This window comes from Phyllostomus hastatus, unplaced genomic scaffold (assembly GCF_019186645.2).
Source record: "Phyllostomus hastatus isolate PE091 unplaced genomic scaffold, TTU_PhHast_1.1 phas_scaffold_760, whole genome shotgun sequence".
In the NCBI taxonomy this organism is placed as follows: Eukaryota; Metazoa; Chordata; class Mammalia; order Chiroptera; family Phyllostomidae; genus Phyllostomus; species Phyllostomus hastatus.
The window spans coordinates 3,221,882-3,242,813 of record NW_025334040.1 but is presented as its reverse complement, the minus strand read 5'-3'; the positions used below and the strand labels follow the sequence as shown (position 1 = coordinate 3,242,813).

The window sequence follows — 20,932 nt, the reverse complement described above, 5'->3', positions numbered from 1 at the left end:
ACACAGCTTCTTCCTAACTGGCCTAGTTCCAGCCCTTCCCTGGATTGCATCCAGCTTCCAGCGGCATTTGCTCTGGACTCCTCTGGCCCAGCCATCTGGGCCACTCACTGGCCATTAATCACGGTCTATGCTGACCATGAATTACAGCTCCATGCCTCTTGTCCCAGGCCCTGAATGGGGATCACCCTGACCACACGGATGCCTGGCCTATCGTGGGTCCTTGGTCACCACCACAACGCTGCCCGTCGAGTGTAGCTGGTCAGCCCCCTGAGGCCAGTAGGGTCTACAGCCATCAGGACACAAGGAGGCGGGGCAGACAGGGGAGGAACTGAGGCTTCCTGCCTCAGAAGTGAGAGCTCCTCCCGGGGTGGGCCATCTGTGCGAGTTACTTAAACTCTCTGAGCCTCAGTTCCTCCCCTTTAAAGGGATCCTAATGGTCTTATCTTCATAGCGTCGTTGTGCGACTGAACGAGATGACACACAGAGAAACAACAGTTTAGCAAGGCTGGAATGGACAGAATTTGTGCATATAAAATAATTTTTTTTAATTTAAGATTTTATTTATTTTTAGAGAGAGAGGAAGAGAGGGAGAGAAACATCATGTACGAGAGACACATGGATCGCTTGGTTGCCTCTCGCACACCCCCAGCTGGGGACCTGGCCTGCAACCCAGACATGTGCCCTGACTGGGAGTAGAAGTGGCGACCTTTTGGTTCACTGGCTGGCACTCAATCCACTGAGCCACACCAGCCAAGGCAGCATTTCGTTTTTATATGCGAATCATAAAACATAGTGGAGAGGCATGTCTGCATACCTGGGTAAGTACGCACACAGGCATTTCCTAGTGCGCCGGCTGAGAGAGCCTCCACTTACCACCCTGGGGGCAACAAGGTCACCCAGCACCCAGATCTTGGTCTCGAATGCTGCTCGCTGGCAAATGAACCAGACTCCTTGGAGAAAAATGGCTGATGCTAGGGTTGGGGCAGGACAATACAACGTGAGCCTGGAGCATCTTGGAGTGCCGGAGAGCAAGGAAGTTGCCAAAGGAACATGAGGATGGTGGCATGTCAAAGGGACACGGAATCTACCTGACAGAGCTCCCAGTGGCCAGAGCAGAGACAGTTTAAGAAAAAAGGAATGTGGTTTTGCCTTAAACCAAAATTATAAAATAAATATGGCTCCAAACTAACATAAATCATTTCAGAAATAAGTGTGGGAGAAGAAACAAATCTTCCTTACAGAAGAATACTGAATAATTTATGCAGCGACTTCCTGCCCCCGCACTCTCGCCTGGGCGTAGGCTGCACTCGGTGACTGGCTTCCAGAGAACAGCGCACAGACGGGGAGAAAGCACCTTCACGGCAGACAAGCTGTGAACACCGCCGTGGCCAAGTGACTCGGGCTAACGTGCCTGTGATAAGTCATGTCGATGGCAGGTGCCCCTGAGGTGATGTGATGAGAAGAGCACCACTTTGGTCTTCTTTTTAGAGATTTTATTTATTTATTTTTAGGGAGAGGGGAAGGGAGGGAGAAAGAGAGGGAGAGAAACACAGATGTGTAAGGGATACATCAATTGATTGCCTCTCGCATGCCCCCAACTGGGGACCCAGCCCACAACCCAGGCATGTGCCCTGAGTGGGAATTGAACCGGCGACCCTTTGGTTCGCAAGTTGGTGCTCAATCCACTGAGCCACACCAGCCAGGGCTGGTCTTCTTAAAAACTCCCATTTCACCCCGAGAAGAACATCAGACAAGCTGAACTGAGGGATAATCTACAAAATATCTGATCAGTACCCCTCGAAATTGTTAAGGTCATGAAAAACAAAGACAGTCCGGGAACCTGTCACAGAGCAGAGGAGACTCCGGAGACATGACAACCACAAGGAATGTGGGATCCAGGGACAGAGGTGGGCATGGGTGGGAAAGCGAGTGAAATCTGAAGCAGGTCTGCAGTTTTGTTGAAAACTGATGCATTACAGGCCCTGGCTGGGTAGCTCAGTTGGTTAGAGCGTCGGCCTGATACACCAAGGTTGTGGGTTTGAGCCCTGGTCAGGGCGCGCACAAGAAGCAACCAGTGAATGCAGTGATGAGTGGAACAACAAATCAGTGTCTCTCTCTCTCCAGTCAACTTAAAAAAGAAAAATTATGTATTATATAATTTGTGTTATTTTATATTATTCTGATGTTTACATTTTATATATTTATAAATATATATTTAGATCACAAATATATTATATATGGAAAAGAATGAAAAAGAGCCATTTATAAAAGGAAGCAAAAAAAAAAAAAAGCTCTACCCAGCAAAGCAAAGTATCATTTAGAATCAAAGGACAGATAAAGAGCTTCCCAGAGAAGGAAAAGCTAATGGAGTTCATCATCACCAAGCCAGCATAATATAAAATGTTAAAGGGTCTTCTTGAAGAAGAAGAAGAAGAAGAAGAAGAAGAAGAAGAAGGAGAAAGATAAAAATATGAATAAAATGGAAATAAATACATATCTATCAACAATTGAATCTAAAAAATAAACAAAAAAGCAGAACAGAAATAGACTGATAAGCTACTAGAACATTTACATGTGTCCCGGGTGGGAGGGGCTGGGGGGAGGGGTGAGAAAGGTGAGGGGATTAGGAAGCACAGACTGGCAGTCACAGAACAGTCTCGGGGATGGAAAGCACGGCTCAGGGAGTGCAGTCAATAATATTATCAAAGCTGTGCATGGCGTCAGATGAGTGAGATTTACTGGGATGATCACTTTAATTAGCTATGTAATGTCTAATCACTGAGGAGTATACCTGGAACTAATAAAATTATGGCAACTGTAATCAAAGCATTTAAAAAATGATAAAGACAACACTCGAACCAATGCAAGAATAAATCAGTACAGTCAATAATATTGTGACAACTTTGCACAGTGACAGATGGTTACTAGAATTAGTGTGGTGATCACATCATAAGGTATGTAAATACTGAGTCACTATGCTATACACCTGAAACTAATACAATGTTGTGTGCCAACTATAATAAAAAAATTTTAAAAGAACAAATATGCATGTAAGAACTTTTAATGAAGAAAACTTAAAATATTACAAAGAGATATCAAAGAAGGCATGAACCAATGGAAAGGCATCTATACCTGTATTTGGATATAAAATTAATATTATTACTGACATCATTATACGGATGTCAATTCTCCGTCAGTTAATATAAATATTTGATGTAATCTAAATAAAAAATATTACCATCAGTATTTTTTAAAAGAAACTACTTTTAAAGTTCAAATGGAATGAAGAAGGAAAATAAGAGGGCACCATAGATTATGAAAATATAAAGATGCAATACATTTTCAAAAAATGCAGTCGCTCGTGAACAGACAAATTCCCTGGTACAGAGCAGATCCACAGAAGCACTCATATATATTTAGTGTGTGATAAAATGACATTTCGGTCTGTGGGGAGAAGATGAATTATTCAGTACAGGGTGTGGAGACAACTGGGTAACCATCTGCAGAAAGAGGAAGTTGGATCCCAACCTCGTCTCTAACATAAAGCCCAGATGGAACAGGATCGAAACACAAACACTGAGATCAGGTAAGTGCTAGAAACAAGAAGAGATGAAAAGAAGCCTGCATAAAAGACAACTTCAGCAAGGAAAAGTAAAAAGCAGTAACAAAGTGGGGAGAAACAGAAAGGGACCAATAGCCATAAAGAAAAGTGGGCAGAAAGGATGCGGACAGCTTGTGGACAAGGATGCAGGAGTGCTCAGACACACACGACAGAGGCATGCTGCTCGCAGCACAGCAGGGTGCAATGTCTCACCCGTCGGCTTGGCACACGTCCCTGTGCTGAGTCTGTGAGGGCGCAGGGGAGGAGACATCTCAATCCTGGCTGCTGGGATGTCGGCTGGAGAAGTTTTAGCAACAGCTATCAAAATAACGGAGGAGCCTACCTTTGACCCAGCAATTCCTTTCTTTCTTTTTAAAAATATTTTATTTATTTGTTTTTAGAGAGGGGAAGAGAGGGAGAAAGAGAGGGAGAGAAATATCAATGTGTGGTTGCCTCTCACATGGCCTTCACTGGGGACCTGGCCCACAACCCGGGCATGTGTCCTGACTGGGAATCGAACCGGCAACCCTTTGGTTCACAGCCCGTGCTCAATCCACTTAACTTCACCAGCAAGGGCTGACCCAGCAATTTCCATCTCAGGAACTTACTGATCTATGACAATGAATGTTCTTTGCAGTATCACTTGTACCAGCAACACTGTAGACACCACTCAAGGGACATCTTGGGGGTCCTGGTTCAGGATGGTACCTCTACTCACTGGGAAACCATACAGCTGTCATGCTGGACTCTCTCTATGATGGACTGATAGTGGAAGAGTCTCCAAGATGTAAGGTGCAGAATGGCGTGTATTCCAAGCTACCATTTGTATATAAAAAGAAAAAAAACATATTAGACATCAATGAGTCTCTTTAGGAGATAACATTGGTTCCCTGTGGGACCAATGTGAATGCATTTCCTTTTCAAAACAAGAATTAAAATATAAAATGTAAAATGCGTACACCCTCTGGTCCGGTAACTCTGGGGCTAGGTCCTGCAGCCGCATGCGTGCCCTTGACGAGGACGTGTGTGGGAAGGTACTCATAGCACCGGTTCTTAGTGCGGCAGCACATGGGAACGGCCCCAAGCGTCTCCACCCAGCGGCACCGGCTGCCGGGCGCAGGGTGCTGACGTGGGCCCGTCTGCACGCAGAGGGAGGAAAAGCGAAGTCCTGGCAGCGTCTCCAGTGTGCCGCCACTTGTTTGGAAAATATCTCTGTGGACTTGCTTACCTACAAGGACAAAATATTCCTGGAAGAAAACCAAAATCTAGCAACAAAGTTTGCCCCTAGGGAAGTGGGGGAAGTAGGCTCCCCAAGGAAGTAGACTTGCCTCTAGGAAGAAGTAGGGGAGGGTGGGCTCTGGCTGGTGGGCTCATTCCGTTCAAGGGTCATCCCTGTACGACAAGGCTGAGGGTTCCAGGCCCAGTCAGGGCAAACATGAGAATCAACCAATGGATGCCTAAATAAGCGGAGCAACAGGTTGATATTTCTCTGTCTCTCTCTCTTTCTCAAATCAATAAATTAAAAATTAAAAAAAGGACCAGGGAAGGGTGGGAGACAGACCTCAATCCTTTGTGTGGCTCACCTTACCGGGGTCCAGAATCACTCCGTAAGACAACACACACAAACACAGCCAACCACTAACTAAAGATTAAAAAAACGTAAAGTGAAGCCCTGTTAAAAGGAGTAAAGGAAGCCACGTAGCACAGTGGCTGGCACAGGGGTTTACGCTGTCAGGCCCCGGGTTTATGCTGGATGTTCCAGAAACACCTGGCTGCTGCTGCTGCTGCATTCCCCACGTGGCTGGGGAGGCCGGGACGCTGGGGCATCTTCTGCGGATGCCGTTACCCCTGAGCAGCGCCAGGCCCCGAGCGTGCGTGCGGAGGCCGGAGCGCGTCAGGGCTAGGCAGTGCCAGGAGAGGGGCGGAGGCACGTGATGGACTCTCACTGAGGTGAGGGACAGGAAGATGAGGAGGACGCAGACTGGAGGTTCCCTGAAACACTTCCAAAGCCCCCCGCCCTCCCATGGTGGCCCTGGGGGCATGTTTTCCTGATGCGGTTATGTGGTCAAGCCCAGGCTTGGGGAACTGGGAGTGAGCATGCTCTCTTTGCCTCGGTCTCTCCCCAGGTATATGAAGACTGTTGGGCGCGATCGTGCTGGGCGCTGTGTGGGTGGGAGAGGGCAAACTCACAGTAAGGCCCCGCCCACAACTGCCGAGGCCCAGCCACAGACTGAATTGGGAGGGCAAGCCCAAGATGTTCGGTGATTGTCCAAGGCGCTCTGCCCGACCAGGCCAGCCTTTCTCACCAGCTCTTCACCTCACCCCGGGGCTCAGCCCTGGGCCTGAAGTTGCCCGTCATCACCCCACTGGGGATGGCTGTCCTACGCTTCCGCTCCTCTGCCCTCAGTGGTGGAGGGTACAGCCCCTGGGTGGCTGAGCCGGCAGTGCACTCACAGGGCATAGGGGTGGAAGCGGGCCTCCCGTGTGTCAGAGGCAGCAGGCCGTGGGGCAGGCCAGGGCAAGAGTCTCTCTCCTCAAGGGCTCAAAGCCCTGCTCCTCCAGTCCACAGCTGGAGGGAACTCCAGCTGTGTTTGTGCAGGGCCTTCGGAGCCTGGGGCTTTCAGGTGACATGGGAACTAAGGCTCTGCAATCCCGGGCCTAGGCTCTGTGGCCCCCAGGACAGCATGGCAATACCCAGGGGTCAGAGGTGGGGCAGTGGAGGGCCAGATGCCCCTGCCAATGCCTGGTCCTCGGGCAGCTGGGAAGGCAGCCCCATGTCAGAGGTGGGCAGGGCACAGGGAGTGGCTGGGGCTGAGACAGGCCAGAGGCACCTGGGCTGCTCCTTTCCCAGAAGCAGGCTGAAGGCCTACCGGCCACGAGGCACGAGAACCCACAGGCAGCTCTGCCGCTGAAGCCCTGCCCGGGGACTGGCTGCCCTCCCCGGACAGCCAGGCCAATGCCAGGACTAGGGCTACATGGCGAGTCCTTGGTGGCAGCTGGGTGGCTGTCAGCTTAGAGCCACACTCAGCCAGCTGCAATTGCAGGGTGGCGAGCTGCCTGCCCAGACAGGCCTGGTGCGCAGCCTGCCTGCCAGAGCCCTCTCCCCCAAAGCCGCTCCCAGCAGTTTCCCTGACGGCAGGGCACTGAGGAAAACCAAAAGGAACATCAAAAGGCCAACATCAAAAGGCCAGACGGAGTCTGCTGGGGAGAGCTGGGATCCAGGGTGGGAGAGGTGCCAGGGAGACCAGTATTTAAGGGCAGGGCGGAGAGAAGCACACTGTCCTCAGAGCGCCAGGGGAGGGGCTGGGCGCATAGCTCAAGGGCTTAACCCTGGACTTCAGGGGGCCCCAGACCCGACCGGAAGAGCCTCAGGCAGGACCTGACACACTGGCCAGGGACAGGCTTGATGTCATCGTTTTTATTCACTTTCTCTTTTTGAAAATAAGAGTAAACATACAATATATAGTCTCTATTTATATATATATGTATATATATATATATATATTGGATAGCAGGGCTCAGAAAACCATCCTCAATCACTCAGAGGCAGTTTTCAATTCCGACACCTGGTGGAAAGGGAAAAAAGTGGCCGTGATTGCCAAAAGCAGAACCTTTATTATTAAACAGCGGTAACAGGAGAACCTAACGCTCTGCCGGGCAGCGCCGACACCTGGAAGGCCAGGAGGAGGGAAGCAGACACTAAGGGGAAATCCCAAAGAAACCCTGGACAGGGCGCACCCTGCCTGCCTGCGTTTCCCATCCCTCAGCCCTGTCCCTGCTGGGAGCCCAGGGCACACCGAGGAATGTATCATGGGCAGTGACGGTCCTCAGGGGCAAGAGGGGCATGTGGGTGGGGGTGGGGGGTGTGCAACTGCCAGGGGAGCAGGAGCCCGGGCAGAGCCTCTGGGAGCTTCTGCCTGGTCTTCCCCGTGCAGGTCGGCTCTCAGGAGGCCGGGGCTCAGTTGGCGTGACTGCTGGGCCCCAGGCTGGGCGGATGCAGGGAGAGAGGGTGGGGTTGCAGGTCCTGGGAACCCCAGAGTCTGACAGAGCAGCTCTCCTGGTACCAAGGGGACCCTCCCCGGGCACCGGGACGGCCTGGAAGGGCCCATCCCACGAGGGTGGGCTGTGGGGGAGGGCTGTTTACACCAACCTAGGAGAGACTGAGGGGCAGGGTACTTCCCAGGCTGAGAGCCTGAGAAAGGAACCCTTGTACCTGCCCTCAGGTATCAGAAAAAGAAAGAGAACGCTGGGTCACCCTGTCCAGCTTCTGCAACTGCTCTGTCTCTGTCTCCTTCGGTCCCCTCCTCACTGACCCTGAATGTCAGCAGCAATGGAAGAGGGGAGCCTCCCAGCTCGGGAGCACACTGAGGTTACACTCCAGGAGGGGTGCCGCCCTGCCCGGAGGAACCAGGCAGGCCCTGCCCTCAGGAGCAGGGAGCCCCGGGGGTGACTAGGAGCCTTGCCAGGCCCCTCCTGGGAGGGGGCGCCATCACCCCGCAGGGAGTTCCTCAGTGGGCTGGCAGAAGGCTGGGGCGGGCTCTGGCCGGGGCCTCAGTTCTTGAGGATGGTCTCGTAGGCCTGGCACACGTGCGGGGACACCTCTGGCGCTCGGCACTTCAGGGAGAGCTGCAGGGGAGAGAAGGGCTGCCTCACTCCCGGGGCTCCTCTCGGGGCTGTCGCTTCCCAGGCTGGGAAGGAGCGCGTGGGGAGGGCAGAGAGGGTGGGGACCGGATGGAAGTGTGGTGTGCACACGTGGCCTGGCGGCAGCAGTGCAGCTGGGGCAGATGTGTGGTGGAGGAGAGGGGGCGGCTGCCACAGCCAGCCGGGCATGGACCAAATATACTCGCAGCCCACACACCTGCTGTCAGCCCAGCCACCCCGCCCTCTGGCGAGCAACGTGAATCAGCAGCCGGAGCTGTGGGGGAGCGCCTGGCCCCCACCCTGCAGAGCTGCCAGGGCCCCGTAGTCTATGGGGTCCCTGAGGAGGCACGGGGCCTGGGCGGGAGCAGGTTTCTGCTCTGGGAGATGGTGGGGGCCCGCGGGTTCCTCCTGTCCTCCTGCACAGGAAGCAGGCACGGCAGACACTTGGCCTCAGCTCTAACTGCAACACGAGCCTGGAGAGCACAGGCAGAGGAGAGACAAGTGCCGCCACCCTTCTGCCAGACTTGCTGCTTCTGCAGGGTGCACTTAGGAAGGGGAGGGGCAGATGGAGCTCCAGAAATCAGCAGCAGTGGCCCCGGGGGCCCCAGTCTCCTCTGAAGGGCTCTGTGCACAGCATGTGTGTTGGGAAGCCCCAGGGTGTCAGTGGAGGGCAGCGTGCCCTCCTGCCTGCAGCCTGCATGTGTGTCTGCCTGGATTTGGGGGTTGCAGGGTGAGGAGAGGCCAGGAGAACCAGGGGTGCACCAGAGCCAAGCCGGGAGACAGGGTGTGCAAGGTGTGGCTGGGGAGGACGCAGGGGCAAGAGGAAGAGAAGAGCAATCTGCTAACCTCCAAGTCCTGCACCACGGGCACCAGCAGGGAAGGTGGACATGCAGCAACCAAACACAGGGAGACCGAAATTACCATCACCGCAGCCCCCACCGAGCCCCCACCCACCCCCAGAGCCAACACCGCCAGCAGGGCCCGGGGAGCAGTGACTGGAGGGCCATGCCTGCCAGAGACACGGGCACTGGGGAAGGAGCAAAGCCTGGTGCTCTCTGGGGCCTGGAACAGCACCCTGGCCTCCGGGACACCAACGCACTACACCGAAGCCATGTCCCGACCGGGCTCTGCCTCAAAGGCGGGCAAGGACCGGCTGCTCGGAATCACCGTCCTTCCAGGGGGCGCTGGGCAGGCAGGGGCGGCAGGGCCGGGGCCTCCTCCCAGTTAGGCCAACTGTGCCGCCTCATGGGGCCCTTGTTTACAGAATCTCCTAGTTCAGTTTACTGTTTTGAGACCCAGTTTGGTGTTTTATCTGGGTAACATGATGGGACTGAGTTGAGAGCTTTCTAAGGTCCTTTACAGGGACAGAATTCTGATGCTAGTTGGCACCAGGCTCAAAGGGACTCCAGCCTAGTTGGGCTAGAGCGTCCCCCACCAGAGCTGCCCCTGGGCCTGGAGGTGGGGGCAGGAGAGGCTGCCTGGGATAGGGAGGTAGAGGCCTCAGGCCTGGCAGAGCAGGGGGGCGGGGGCCTCACCATGAAGTTGGGGTTGCCCGGCTGGATGCGCAGCTCCGCCAGCACCCAGATGCCGTTGGTCAGCTTCAGGGACTGGTAGAGCATGTCCTGACCCTCCACATTCCTCTTGGCAACCGTGAAGATGTTGCTGCTCTGCAGCCTGCTGCTCGCGGCCTCTGGGGTGGCAAGGCCCCTCAGTTAGCCACGGGGCAGGGACTGGGCACGGGAAAGGGCAGAGTGGATGGGGTGGGGGCGGTGCCCAGGAGTCCTACCCGCATTGAGGGGGCAGTCTCTGATCTGGAACTGGGCTTCGTTCTCGTTGGGAATGTCCTTCCACGTGGCCAGGAACATCTGCCGCTCTAGGGACGGGGGCGGGCAGGAAAGATGGGACCCTGATGAACTCGAGGCCGCTCGGTAACACCGAGCAGGAAGTGGGTCTGCCGGGACGCCGAGGACGGGCAGGAGCCCCACCGCAGCAGCTCCGGGGAGGTGGCCACCCATGCCGCCCCTGAAAGACACCAGCTTCCTGCCGTGGGGCCTGACCCTCCCCCGCCAGCACCCACATCTGCTCTCCTCCCGCGCCGCCCCGAGCAGCCTGCTCCGGAGTCAGCCTGCGTTACGGGGTGTGACTGAGAAGCAGGGGAGCCAAGTGCTCCGCGTAGCCCCGGGCTGGAAGTGCGCCCTCTGGGCCCCGGGAGAGTCTCCTCAGGGGTTCCAGCCAGGGCACAGGAGCTGGGCATCGGGTGGGAGGTCAGCCTGGGCTCCCTGCCTGGGAGGGCTCAGGGGACAGCTGCGTAGGGGCCGAGTGAAGGCAAGGCCGAGGGCAGGGCTGGAGAAGCAAGAGTGCACGGCACGCCCCCCTGGTGGCCTCAGCTGGCCTAGAGAGACCGGGGGCCCCGGGAGGTGCGCCCTCACTCAGGCCTCTGCGGAGAAGCCAGCTGACTCATGGACTCTGCTCCTGCTATGGGACAAAGCCAGTCCGTCCAGTCCATCCATCCCAGAGACCCCAGGGCTAACTTCCCAACTCACCCATCTTCCCGTCCTCCACAAAGAGGATGTGCAGCGGGTACAAGGTGCTGAAGTAGAAGACGTCAATGTTGTTCTTCACAGCCACCTAGAAACAGGGGGCCTGAGTCAGTCCCTGGTGCTTGGCTCCGCCTCCGAGGCCCCAGGCAGGGTCCGCTCCCTGTGCCCCTACCTCAGCAGACTCCCTCCCACGCCTTCCCTGGGAGCCAAGCCCCTTCGTCCCCCCTGGATCAGGCCTCCCGGGCACATCTGTGGCCGAGGGCACGACTGCACAGACACAGCACTTTGCCAGCACAGGGCAGGCCCCAGACCTTCCCACCGGGCTCCTCCTCTGGGGTAGGCATGCGCGTAAAGACCGAGGTGATTGGTCCTGCCCAGAACACACCTGGAGGTTGTTCAGAGGCTCCATCTTCATGACCGAGCCCACGGTGTTGAGAGGCAGGGAGATCTCCACGGTCTGGTTGGGGCTGAGTGGTGCGTGGACCTGGAGGGGGGCTGCGGGGGCCAGGCCAAAGCTGGGGAGAGAGAAGTCCCCGTGGGGATGGCAAGGGGAGCAGGCTCCTCAGACCCCAGAGCTGGGGCAGCGGTTGGCAAGAAGCCTCTCCAGTGAGCCTGCCTCACCCCGGGCCCAGGCCCAAGCCAGGTAGACAGACTCCTACCCCCACCCTCCACCCCTCCGTGGCCATGTGGACAGGAGGACAGAGTCTCAGGCTGGCTGCAGCCTCTGCCTCACCGGGCTAGGCACTGGGCAGACCCAGGTGAGCACGGCCTTAGCCTGTCCTTCAGAGAGTGCCATCTAACACCAGGGGCCTGTAAGCTTCTTGGAACCCGGAAACTCCGAGACTGCCCAAGTTGCTGTTGCCAATTCCCACCTCCTAGGAGAGAGCTGACCGTCCCACGTGACACACAGGTTTTACTGTCTGGGTCAGAGCTGGCCAGGCACACGATGGCCAGAGACACTCGGGAAAGCCCTGCTTCTCGGGAAAGCAGCATGGGGGCAAATCAGGAGGGGCCCCCTGAGTGTGAGGGGTCCCCCTGCCACAGGCTCTGGGACGGTATGCCACCACAGTACTGACTGGGGCCGTGACCTGAGCGTTTGCTATGATACCAACTCCCATCCACATAAAAAGAGAGACAGGTGGGTAGCACCCCAGCTTCCAGGCAGAGACTCGGGGTGGCATGAAGGCCCATGCCCAGACCCCTCGGGGTGAATGGCACTGCTACGATCCAGAGCTTAAGCCGTCTGACCCCAACCCGTGTTCTGCCCACAGTGGCAATCGGGCCTGCCTGAGACACAGCGGGAGACGACGCAGGGACGCTCAGGCCCCTGCAGTGGCCCAGCGCTGTGGGCTTTCCCGGGAGCCCCACCACTGCTGCCGTGTGACCTCTCTGAGCCCAGGCGTCATTACGCACAAGAAGGGGAGCAATGCCCTCGGCCTCACTGGGCTGGCAGGTGGCTCGAGTGAGACAATACTCTGGAAGCCCTTGGCACGGGGCCTAGAACCTAGGAGGTTTTCAGTACATAGCACCTTTGTTACGAGCGACCGCTGGGACCACGCCGTGGAGCCTGGAGTGTTTCCGTGGCCTTCAGGGCCGTGTGAGGCTCAGCAGCAGAGCGGCTGCCCCTTCCGGTCTGGCAGAGGGTCAGGACCCGCTGGCCCGCAGGCCCTCCTTGAGGAAGCAGCCCCTTCAGTCAACTTCTTAGAGGCTCAGTTTGCTCATCACTAGAGCCGCTCAGGAAGAAGGATCATCAGGAGAGGCTGCCTGGGCTCCCCAGAGAGCGGGGCCTAGCTGGCCTGGCCCACAGAGACCGTGACTGAGCCAGACGGGAGAGCCTCCCCAGCGATCCCCAGCGTGGGTGCCAGGTCGGGGTGAGGGGCCTGGAGCGGCCAGTGCTCCCACACGGGGGAGGCTGGTGGGCAGGCCTCCTCCCCATCAGCCTTCTCAAGCTGGGAGCCACTCAGGCCTGGAAAGGAGGCTCCAAGCTCCTGTCACGTGGGGCGTTGGCCAAAGGCAGCTCCTCGGCTGGAGCTGAGGATTCTGGGCCGGGGAGGAAGGCAGTAAACAAGGGAGAAACCCTGCCCCTCTGCTCAGTACCTTGGAGTCCACATTAAGGGGAGAAACTAGAGAGTTTGGCCTGAGGTATGGGTGTGAGGAACACCCACCTTCACCAGAGAAAAGGCACCAGGCCCCTGGCAGCCCTCGGCCCTGCCCCGCGTGGGCTCCCGGAAGGCTGGCCCGGGGAGCTCACCTGTTGCGGTTGAACTGGATGGCGAAGTCAGTCATGACCTGCAGGGCCTTGTTGGTCAGCTGCAGGTCCATGGAGATGGAGCCCACCTGGCGGGTGAAGGTGCCCGAGATCTCCAAGCCCTTGGCTTTCATGGCTGGGAGCCAGACCTGCAGGGAAGATGGTGGGGGCGGAGCTGGGGTCTGCCACTTCCCCAGCACTCAACCGCCCACCTGAGGGTCCCTCCTCAGTCTCCTCTGTCCCCTGAAGGAGCCTCCCAGATCGGACACCCCTGCCGCTAGCACCGGGGAAAGACCGTGTGTATCTCAGGAGAACGATCCCGTGTGGCCCACCCATGGCCGCCACCACAAGAGCTGCTCTGGGCGGGGAGGTGCTCGGTGTGCCCAAGGCTGACCAAGTCTTCAGAGGTCAAAGAACACTCAGGAAGCAGGGCTGAGGAAGCTGAGGACTCAAGCCAGCCTCCTGATGAGCCAAGGAAGGCGGAGAGCTCAAGGCCATCCTGGGCCTTGGCCAGGGCCTCAGGCCTCCCTGGCCGTCACGGCCTGTCCTCTCCTGCAGAAGGCGGGGCTGGCCTTTAACGGTTGGAGCTGGCCAGACCAAGGACAGTACCTGAGAGGACCCTGGCCTGGCAGTCTGCTGTTTGGCTGCCTTTGTCATCTGAGTCTCAGCTGCAGAGCCGCCGCCACAGGGGAGCCGCCCCAGGCTCCTTCCCTAGGGTGTTCGGGCGCGTTTGCCGAGCAAAGGGCTTGAATTCAGGCCCTTCCCACGATGGCCATCTGCCGGAGTCGTCCTGTGGACGTGCTAATGCCTCTCGGGTCCTCGTTCTCACTCAGATGGCTCACAGCAAGGGCAAAAGGCTCCGGCCCCCCTCGGCAGCCTCCCCAACATGTCCCGCGACAGCAAACGTCCCACCGTCTCTTAAGCTGCCAGCACCTGGAACCTCGGAACCGCCTGCGCAGCAGCCCTCCGCCTACCCTGACTCCTATGCCACCATTGTGCAGCCCGAGTCCTGTTAGTGCCACCACCTCCACACTGCTGCCAGGTCCCCAGCTTCGTCCCTCTCTCCAGGCATCACCTGTGTCTGAGCTCCCGTCAGAGTTCACCAGGTAAGATGGCAGCCACCTGGTGGCCGATTCTAGGTAGTCACGGCGCTGTCAGGAAAATGTAGACGACAGACCCACTCCTTCTAAAGAAAGAGCACCCACATCCAAGAACCTCCTGTGCCTAAGACGGTGGAGAAAGTCCCACTCATGTTGTAAGGTATCCTCTTCCAAGCAGTCTGCCTTGATTCGTTCTGACCTTGTGATCCCTCACCTCTCATTTCAGAACTCGTTGTTGGCACACCCACCTCCACTAAGACAAAGCAGTGCTAATATCTGTTAAAATGGACATGTAGCTCCCTCAGGGTCAGCTCCCTGAGGGCCAGCTCCAGGCTTTATATGCCTGGCAGCTCTGCAACGGCGGGTGAGGCCGGCACCTGCAGGGCTGCAGGGGACTGTCCTGCTCTTCTGTCACGTGGTGTGCCTTCTGCCTTAATACTGGGCTTCTGACACATATGGGTCGGCCTCGTGCATCAGTATAGCCGACACTTTTACATCATACCATGTACGTTCTCTCCACTCCTACTAATTTTGACAAGCCACAACATTAAGGCAAGCGCTCAGGACATTCTTCAGCACTTTGGGATTTGATCACATCAGAATTAGGAGCACAGATTTTGGTGCTACCTCCCACTCCCTGCATTCAGTTTGTCTCAGTCACTTACCAGCTATGTGACCTCAGGCAAAAGCACTTAGATTTCTCAACCGCAAATGGGAATAACAGCGCCATAAGGCTGCTGGGAATGAGCCGGTGGGATGAGTCCGTGCCACACTTGCGCAGTCCCTGGCACGGACGTGTGCAGCTGCCAGCACTGGACAGGCTGTCTGCCGTGGGCCCCTCAGGCCCAGACCCTGCCTGGGGGCTCCAGCTACCACTGCTGCAGGTACAGCTGGCACACCTGGTGAGGCCAGGGCAGGCACTGCCTCGCAGCTCCCTAGTCACGATAAAGGTGTCACTGTGCCCTTGAAGCCCAGCTCTGGGGAGGGGAACTTGGAAGAGAAAGTGGGGCCCTGGCCGGGAACAAAGTGGCAGACACGGTGTCTGACTTGAGCGTTATGAGGGGGTCAGGTCAGGGCTGTCTCCACTGGCAGCTCCCTTGATGGTCAGGGTGCAGACCACACCGCGCCTTCCTTCGTGCCAGGCCTGCATGTGGGTGCACCCCAAGCTCAACACTCCTCCCCCTGCCCTTCTCATCTCAGAAAATAACATCTCCCTTCACCCTGCTGCCCGAGCCAGAATCGCCCTCCTCAGCAGCCCCCACATCCTGCCCGTCCTGCCTCTCAGGGAGCTCTCCAGTCCGGCCTCCTGCCTCCACCCCCAAAGGTGCCTTCCTTGTCCAGGCTGCCCTGGCACGCATCACCTCCTGCCAGTGTCCTCACCAGGCTCCTTGTTTCTGCTTTCCCCCTGCCAACCTGGCCTCTGCACTGTAGCCAGAGCCATCTCTCTCAAGTGCCAACCTTCCAATGCCTCCGGCTGCACCAGGATCAAGAGCAACCCCTCAGAGTCTGGCGATGCCAACCTCGCCAGCTTCCTCCCTCCCTAACCTCCCCAGATCTCTGTCTAGCCAGGAGTCTCCAGAGGGTACTGCCCCTTGGTAGCACAGGGGGCACTTGTGGGGGATCTTTAGGTAGCACGATGGCGGGCAGGCACTATTTTCCGTGGGCTGGGGTCAGGGATGCAGGACATGCTGCCAGGGGTCAGCAGTTCCCACAATGAGCAATTGTTTTGCATGGGTTCGACACACCCTGAAACTGCCAGAACTGAACTACGGTACAAATCAAGGGAATCCTGTTCTTTGTTTAGCTGGAACTGGACTGGAGTCAGCCACCACTGCAGCTGCACCACTCTCGACACACGCGTGACCCCCAGGGGACCCTGCACTGCTGCCAGCACCCAACAACTTTGTCAGGTCTTCTGCGGTGGGCGTGCCCGAGCCTTTCTGACATTGCATTACACTACTTTATTTTCCTCCTTTTTCTCCATGCAGTGGTAGCATCTTAGTATAAAAATTGTGTGTGTAGGCAGGTGCCCAGCCCACAGATCTCATTTAAGGGTAGGAGAGGAAGGGGTGTTATAAAATGTCTGTTATCAACGAGAGGCCTTGGGTCGGACCGCACTGAGGAGCACTCCTCCAACTAGATGGGACTTTTGCCAGTTCCCTGGAAGGTTCTAGGCTCTTCCTCACCTCCAGGCTTTCCCACAGGCTCTGCCCAACTCGGCCAGGCTAATTCTGCCTGGATCCGCAGTCCTAAGCTCCAGCTCCCCGTTGGGACGCCTTTCCCCGACCCAGCGTCTGCTCCCTGTGCCCCCACAGCCCCCAGGGGCCCTTAGCACTGTGCTGGGAAGCCGCTGCCCCCGGAGCCCACCCCTGCTGGCCCGGGCAGAGTCCGTGGAGTGGGCCACGTGAGGAGCCCGCACGCCAGTTTCCACCTTCTCTCTGCTCTTGCCACAAGAAGGGGCATGGTACTTACTGCTTTCGGGGCCACATATGATCCTGACAGGGTGCCCACGCCACTGGTCAGGTCAAAGAGGTCGCTCAGGCCACTGCCCATGGGTGCACCTAGGTTGGCTGGTACTGCTGCTGCTGGGGGCGTCACGAAGTTGGGGCCCCCGATCTGGAAAGATAATGGAAGGCGTCAGAGGCAGACAGGGTCATCGGGGGCCTGGGATGAATGTAGCCACCTGGCTCTTTGGAAAACAAGGGGGCGGGACAGGAGGGGGTCCCACAAGGCTGCTGTCAACCAACTCTTAAGTTGCAGAAACAAGACAGAGCGGGGTGGGTGGGTGGGTGAAGAGAGGCAGAGCCATCCTATGCTCTGCAAATCTTGAGCCTTGGGGGTGACCTCTGGGAAAGCTGGGAACACGTGCAAACTAACACTCAGTCCTCGGATAAAAGGGGTACCAGAGGCACACTTTCGTGAGGGGGCTGTGCTAAGGAGACAGAGTGTGCCCTCCAGGATATCAGAGAGTGGCCATGGGGACAGAAAGGGCCAGCGATCCTCAGGATGAAAAGGCAACTTCGTTCTAGGGAAGGGAGGACGGGATGAGGGGCTCCTGGATTGGGGGGCCTGGTGGCAGCTGGATGCCAGGCGGTCAGAGCAGAGGCTGCCAGGACACTGGAAAGAAGGCCAGGGCTCAGCAGGGAGGGACTGCTTTGACATCATCTGACCCTTGGGATGTTAGACCAGTGTTCTCAGGAGGAGCAGGGACAAAGGCCTGGTGACGCGAGGATTGAACCGTACCCCTTCAGGCTCATCCCCCATCTCCAAGCAGAAGCAGGCAGGGTGAAGAGAAGAGGCAGCCACATGCAGAGAGAAAAGCCAGGAAGGAAGACACAGAGAGAGATGGGAGGAGGGGGCAGAGGGAAAGAAAGAAAAGATTAGTTACTGCTGCCCCATCCCAGATGAGTCTGGTGCAAGGCTGTGTTGGGCCTAGAAGGGGCCCAGGCTATTTCTATAATGACCACCACCCCTTTGGTTACCCCCCACCCATATCCTAGGCCACAGCCCTTTCCACCTCTTCCTGTGTCACAGGCTTGGGGACCTGAGCTGGGCATGGCTATGGGACAGGGGCTCTGCTGCCCCCTCTACCTGGTTCTACCAGCTGCCTGATGAAGTTCCTGGGAGAGACCCAGGCCAGTCTCACCACCCCATTTCTACAGGGGAGCACTGTCCCTGCCCTGTAACGGGCCTCTCTCAGTCCTACCAGGCTGCTATCCCCAGCTGCTGCAGGGCTGAGAGATTAACAGACACAGGTCTGGCTCCTCCAGCCTCACAGGGCCAAGGCACCTGCAGGCTCAGACTCGGGGGAAGGGGCTAGACTGGCCTTACACTGCCTGAGGTCTCTTGGGGCTCAGCAGCCCGACAAAGGGCTAAGTCCTGTGCCTACCATTTAACAGCTGTGCTCCCTTAGAGGGAAAGTCTCCTGACCTCTGTAAGCCTCAGTTTTCTCACCTACAAGCAGAGAGCTACAGGATGACCTTCACAGGCAAAGGTACCTGGTTGGTGTTTGGCACAGAGAGGGCATTCAATGATTGCTGCTCTGAAGATCATTACCAATGTCATCCAGAGGAGCTCCCAGGACATACCAGGCTGTCCAGGCCACCGCCAAGAAGGTCCACAGCTCCCATTTGCACTGAGGAGGTAGCCAGGGGTGGGCCACTCACTGGGGGTCCAAGGTCCAGGTTGAGGAGGTCACCCAGCAGGTCACCCTGGGCAGGAATGACATCTGGCTGCTCACCAGAGGGCGGGCCGGCAGGGGCCGTCTCAGGGCTCTCTGTGCTCTCGTTCCTTTGGGGACACAGGAGGGAGGGAGAGGGTCAGAAGGGTGGGGGCGGACTGTCCCAGGGAGGTCTGAGTCCCCAGTCTCCAGGACCCTCCCAGGACAGGCACTGGGTCTCCTCACTGTCTCACGGGGACTGTCCACATGCCTCCCCTTCCTTCCCGCCCCCCTGCTAATCCGTTTTTCTGCTCTTCAGCTTCTCGGGGATGAAAGAAGGGAGAGGCCGTCTATATTTCCACTACTCAGTCCACTCTTCAGAGAAGACTGGACACCAGCGCCCAGAGGGCTGGGCAACCAGGCCAGGGCACCCCCTGGGAGTGGCAGAGGAGGAAGGTGAGAACTGCGCCTGAATCAGACAGAATCGGCCCCGAGCCCAGTTCTGGGGGCTGTGGGATGCTGCCCCAGGCACTCGGCTCTGTGCCTGCTGTCCTCATCTGTCAGATGGGGACGCCTCTCAGATCTGTTGTCAGGATCAAATGAGATGACCCAGTCAACGCCTGGTGAGTAGTGAGCATTCCGTAAAGGCTGCCAGAACTACAATCCCCCTCAGACTCAGGCCCTGCCAGGGGCATCACGCGGAGCCTGGGCACCCGTGCCACTGAACCGAGAGACCCGGCGGGCAGGCTCCGCCCGGCAGCTGGCCCGCTTCACTCACGAGGCCGTGCGGGGTGGCAGGCTCTTATGCACAACGCCCCGGCCTCCCTCCACAAAGGCGCTGGGTGGCTTGTGGTAGACGGAGGCCAGTGTGCCGATGTAGCAGATGAGCTCGTCCAGCAGTGTCGGCTCGATGAGGTCTGTCTCTTCCGAGATGAGTGGCTTCTCGGCCAACACCACCTCCTTGGCCGCCACTGGGTCCGTGGAGAGCAGGCGCCAGTAGATGTAGCCACGGTCCCGCAGGTCTGGGTTGTCTGAGTCCTTGGGGAGTGATGGGAAGCTCATGAAACTCAGAGCAGAGGAACTGGGTAGGGGAAGGGGGCATTTACACACACATGAGCCAGCACCCGCCTCCCCCCGCCGCCGATCTTCCGTTCTAGCCCACTCTAGCGGGCCATGCCCGCTCCAATCTCTATGGACATTCTGCCCTCTGGTTCTCATGGTTTTCCTCTCCTCGCTCATTTAGTCTGTCCCAGCTCAACACCTGACCCCATTCCATCTTGATTTGTTGTGACTGAGCTCTGTGAGCAAGGATCCTGGATTACTCTGGGGCCAAACCCACAGTGGTGCCAGTCTTAGGGGCAGAACCACCCAGGTCTGGCTGCTCGGACCAAAGTGCTCCCTACGGAGTGAGAGTTGTGCTGGGCACAGCAGGGAGGCTGGGCACCCACCTGAGTGGCCAAGCTGAGGACCTGCTGCACCAGCTCCTGGGTCTCCGTTGGCTTCTTCAGAAAGAGTTTCACTATGGCTGTCAGCAGCTGTAGCTGGACCTGCAGGAAGACAGAGAAACGACAAAGCATGGGCTTCATGTGTGAATAGCAGGACACCCGTCGAGGGCCTTGAAGAGGAAAAAGGGTGTTCAGATGCCCTGGAAGGTGAGAACAGCTTTCCTAGGTTTGGGATGGCCAGGGAACGCAGACTAAGGCCAGCAGGGGTGTTGATAGTGCTGAGTAGCCTAGGCCACTTAGGAAGGAGCTGGCCACTGCATTATTTGGCCACCTAGGCCAGGGGATGCTGCCCTGCCCTAGGTCCCAGAAACCTATCAGGGCTCCAGACCTCACAGTACCTCAAGGAACTGACAGCTTCAAAAGGCAACATGTGTAGCCAGTATGCTCTTAAAGGGACTGTCTGTCAGTAAGCAGAGATGGTGCCAGTGAGGCCTGGAGGGCTGGGCCTAGGGCTCCTCTCTCGCTTCTACCCGAGGGTGCGAACCATCCCTCCCCAGCCCTCTCTCAGCCTTTGCCTCTTACCTGGCGGCTGCCTTCCCCCGACCCTTCCGCCCTCAGCCTGGCCAGCACTTCCTCACTCCCCCGCTCAGCCTGGCCAGCACCTCCTCATTCCCCCTATCTCATGCTTGGCCCAGCCCCCTACCCTGTGGTGCTGCAGCTTCCGGCACCCGCTCATCAGCACCATCTCACAGTCCTGGAAATGCTTCCCTGCTAGTTGGTACAGCGAAAGCCACTCACCCTCTGTCAATGAGGGAGACCTGTGGCCTACTTCAGGGGGTTCTTGTGAGCTTTGGACACAGCAATTTATGGCAGCTGACTTGGAGCTCGAGTTCGATCACACCTCAATTTGAACTCTGGGTCTATCACTTCTCAGCTGGGTGACCCTGCACAAGTCATTTAGCTTCTCTTAGTGTGTTTCCTTATCTATAAAATGGGTATAATACCTCACAGGGTTAATGGAAGAGGCAGTAAGACAACGAATGTGAAGAACCTATTGTGTCTTCTGTTTAAAACACAACAGCTGTCACCATCATCATCAGTATCAGCGTGGCCACCACACAGGGACTCTTTACCAAGTTCTCCCCAAGTCGGGTCAGCTGCCTGCCTGGAATCATTCCTCACTGCCTGGTGTGCTACG

At 57.1% G+C, this 20,932-nt stretch overlaps 1 protein-coding gene and 1 non-coding gene across 6 annotated transcripts in view; both read right to left on the bottom strand.

Annotated features, from left to right (window-relative positions):
- Window positions 1–7,196: 7,196 nt before the first annotated feature.
- AP1B1 (adaptor related protein complex 1 subunit beta 1) overlaps window positions 7,197–20,932 on the bottom strand; it is a 46,476-nt gene continuing 32,740 nt past the window's right edge. For 2 of the 5 annotated variants that reach the window (XM_045826775.1, XM_045826776.1), the window contains 12 exons: window positions 19,738–19,836; window positions 19,068–19,327; window positions 18,219–18,420; window positions 17,374–17,394; window positions 16,603–16,746; window positions 13,034–13,179; window positions 11,168–11,297; window positions 10,786–10,870; window positions 10,029–10,115; window positions 9,778–9,932; window positions 9,089–9,097; window positions 7,197–8,227 (listed from right to left, as the gene is read on the bottom strand). In XM_045826775.1, the coding sequence (XP_045682731.1) occupies window positions 8,153–8,227; window positions 9,089–9,097; window positions 9,778–9,932; window positions 10,029–10,115; window positions 10,786–10,870; window positions 11,168–11,297; window positions 13,034–13,179; window positions 16,603–16,746; window positions 17,374–17,394; window positions 18,219–18,420; window positions 19,068–19,327; window positions 19,738–19,836 (1,413 nt within the window). In that variant the 3' untranslated portion in view covers window positions 7,197–8,152. The remainder of the gene's footprint in view (window positions 8,228–9,088; window positions 9,098–9,777; window positions 9,933–10,028; window positions 10,116–10,785; window positions 10,871–11,167; window positions 11,298–13,033; window positions 13,180–16,602; window positions 16,747–17,373; window positions 17,395–18,218; window positions 18,421–19,067; window positions 19,328–19,737; window positions 19,837–20,932) is intronic. The other 3 variants (XM_045826777.1, XM_045826778.1, XM_045826780.1) reach the window with 3 other exon arrangements.
- On the bottom strand, window positions 12,457–12,553 carry LOC123811020. The gene has a single exon (XR_006784331.1). It is a non-coding gene; the product is annotated as a small nucleolar RNA SNORD125 (small nucleolar RNA).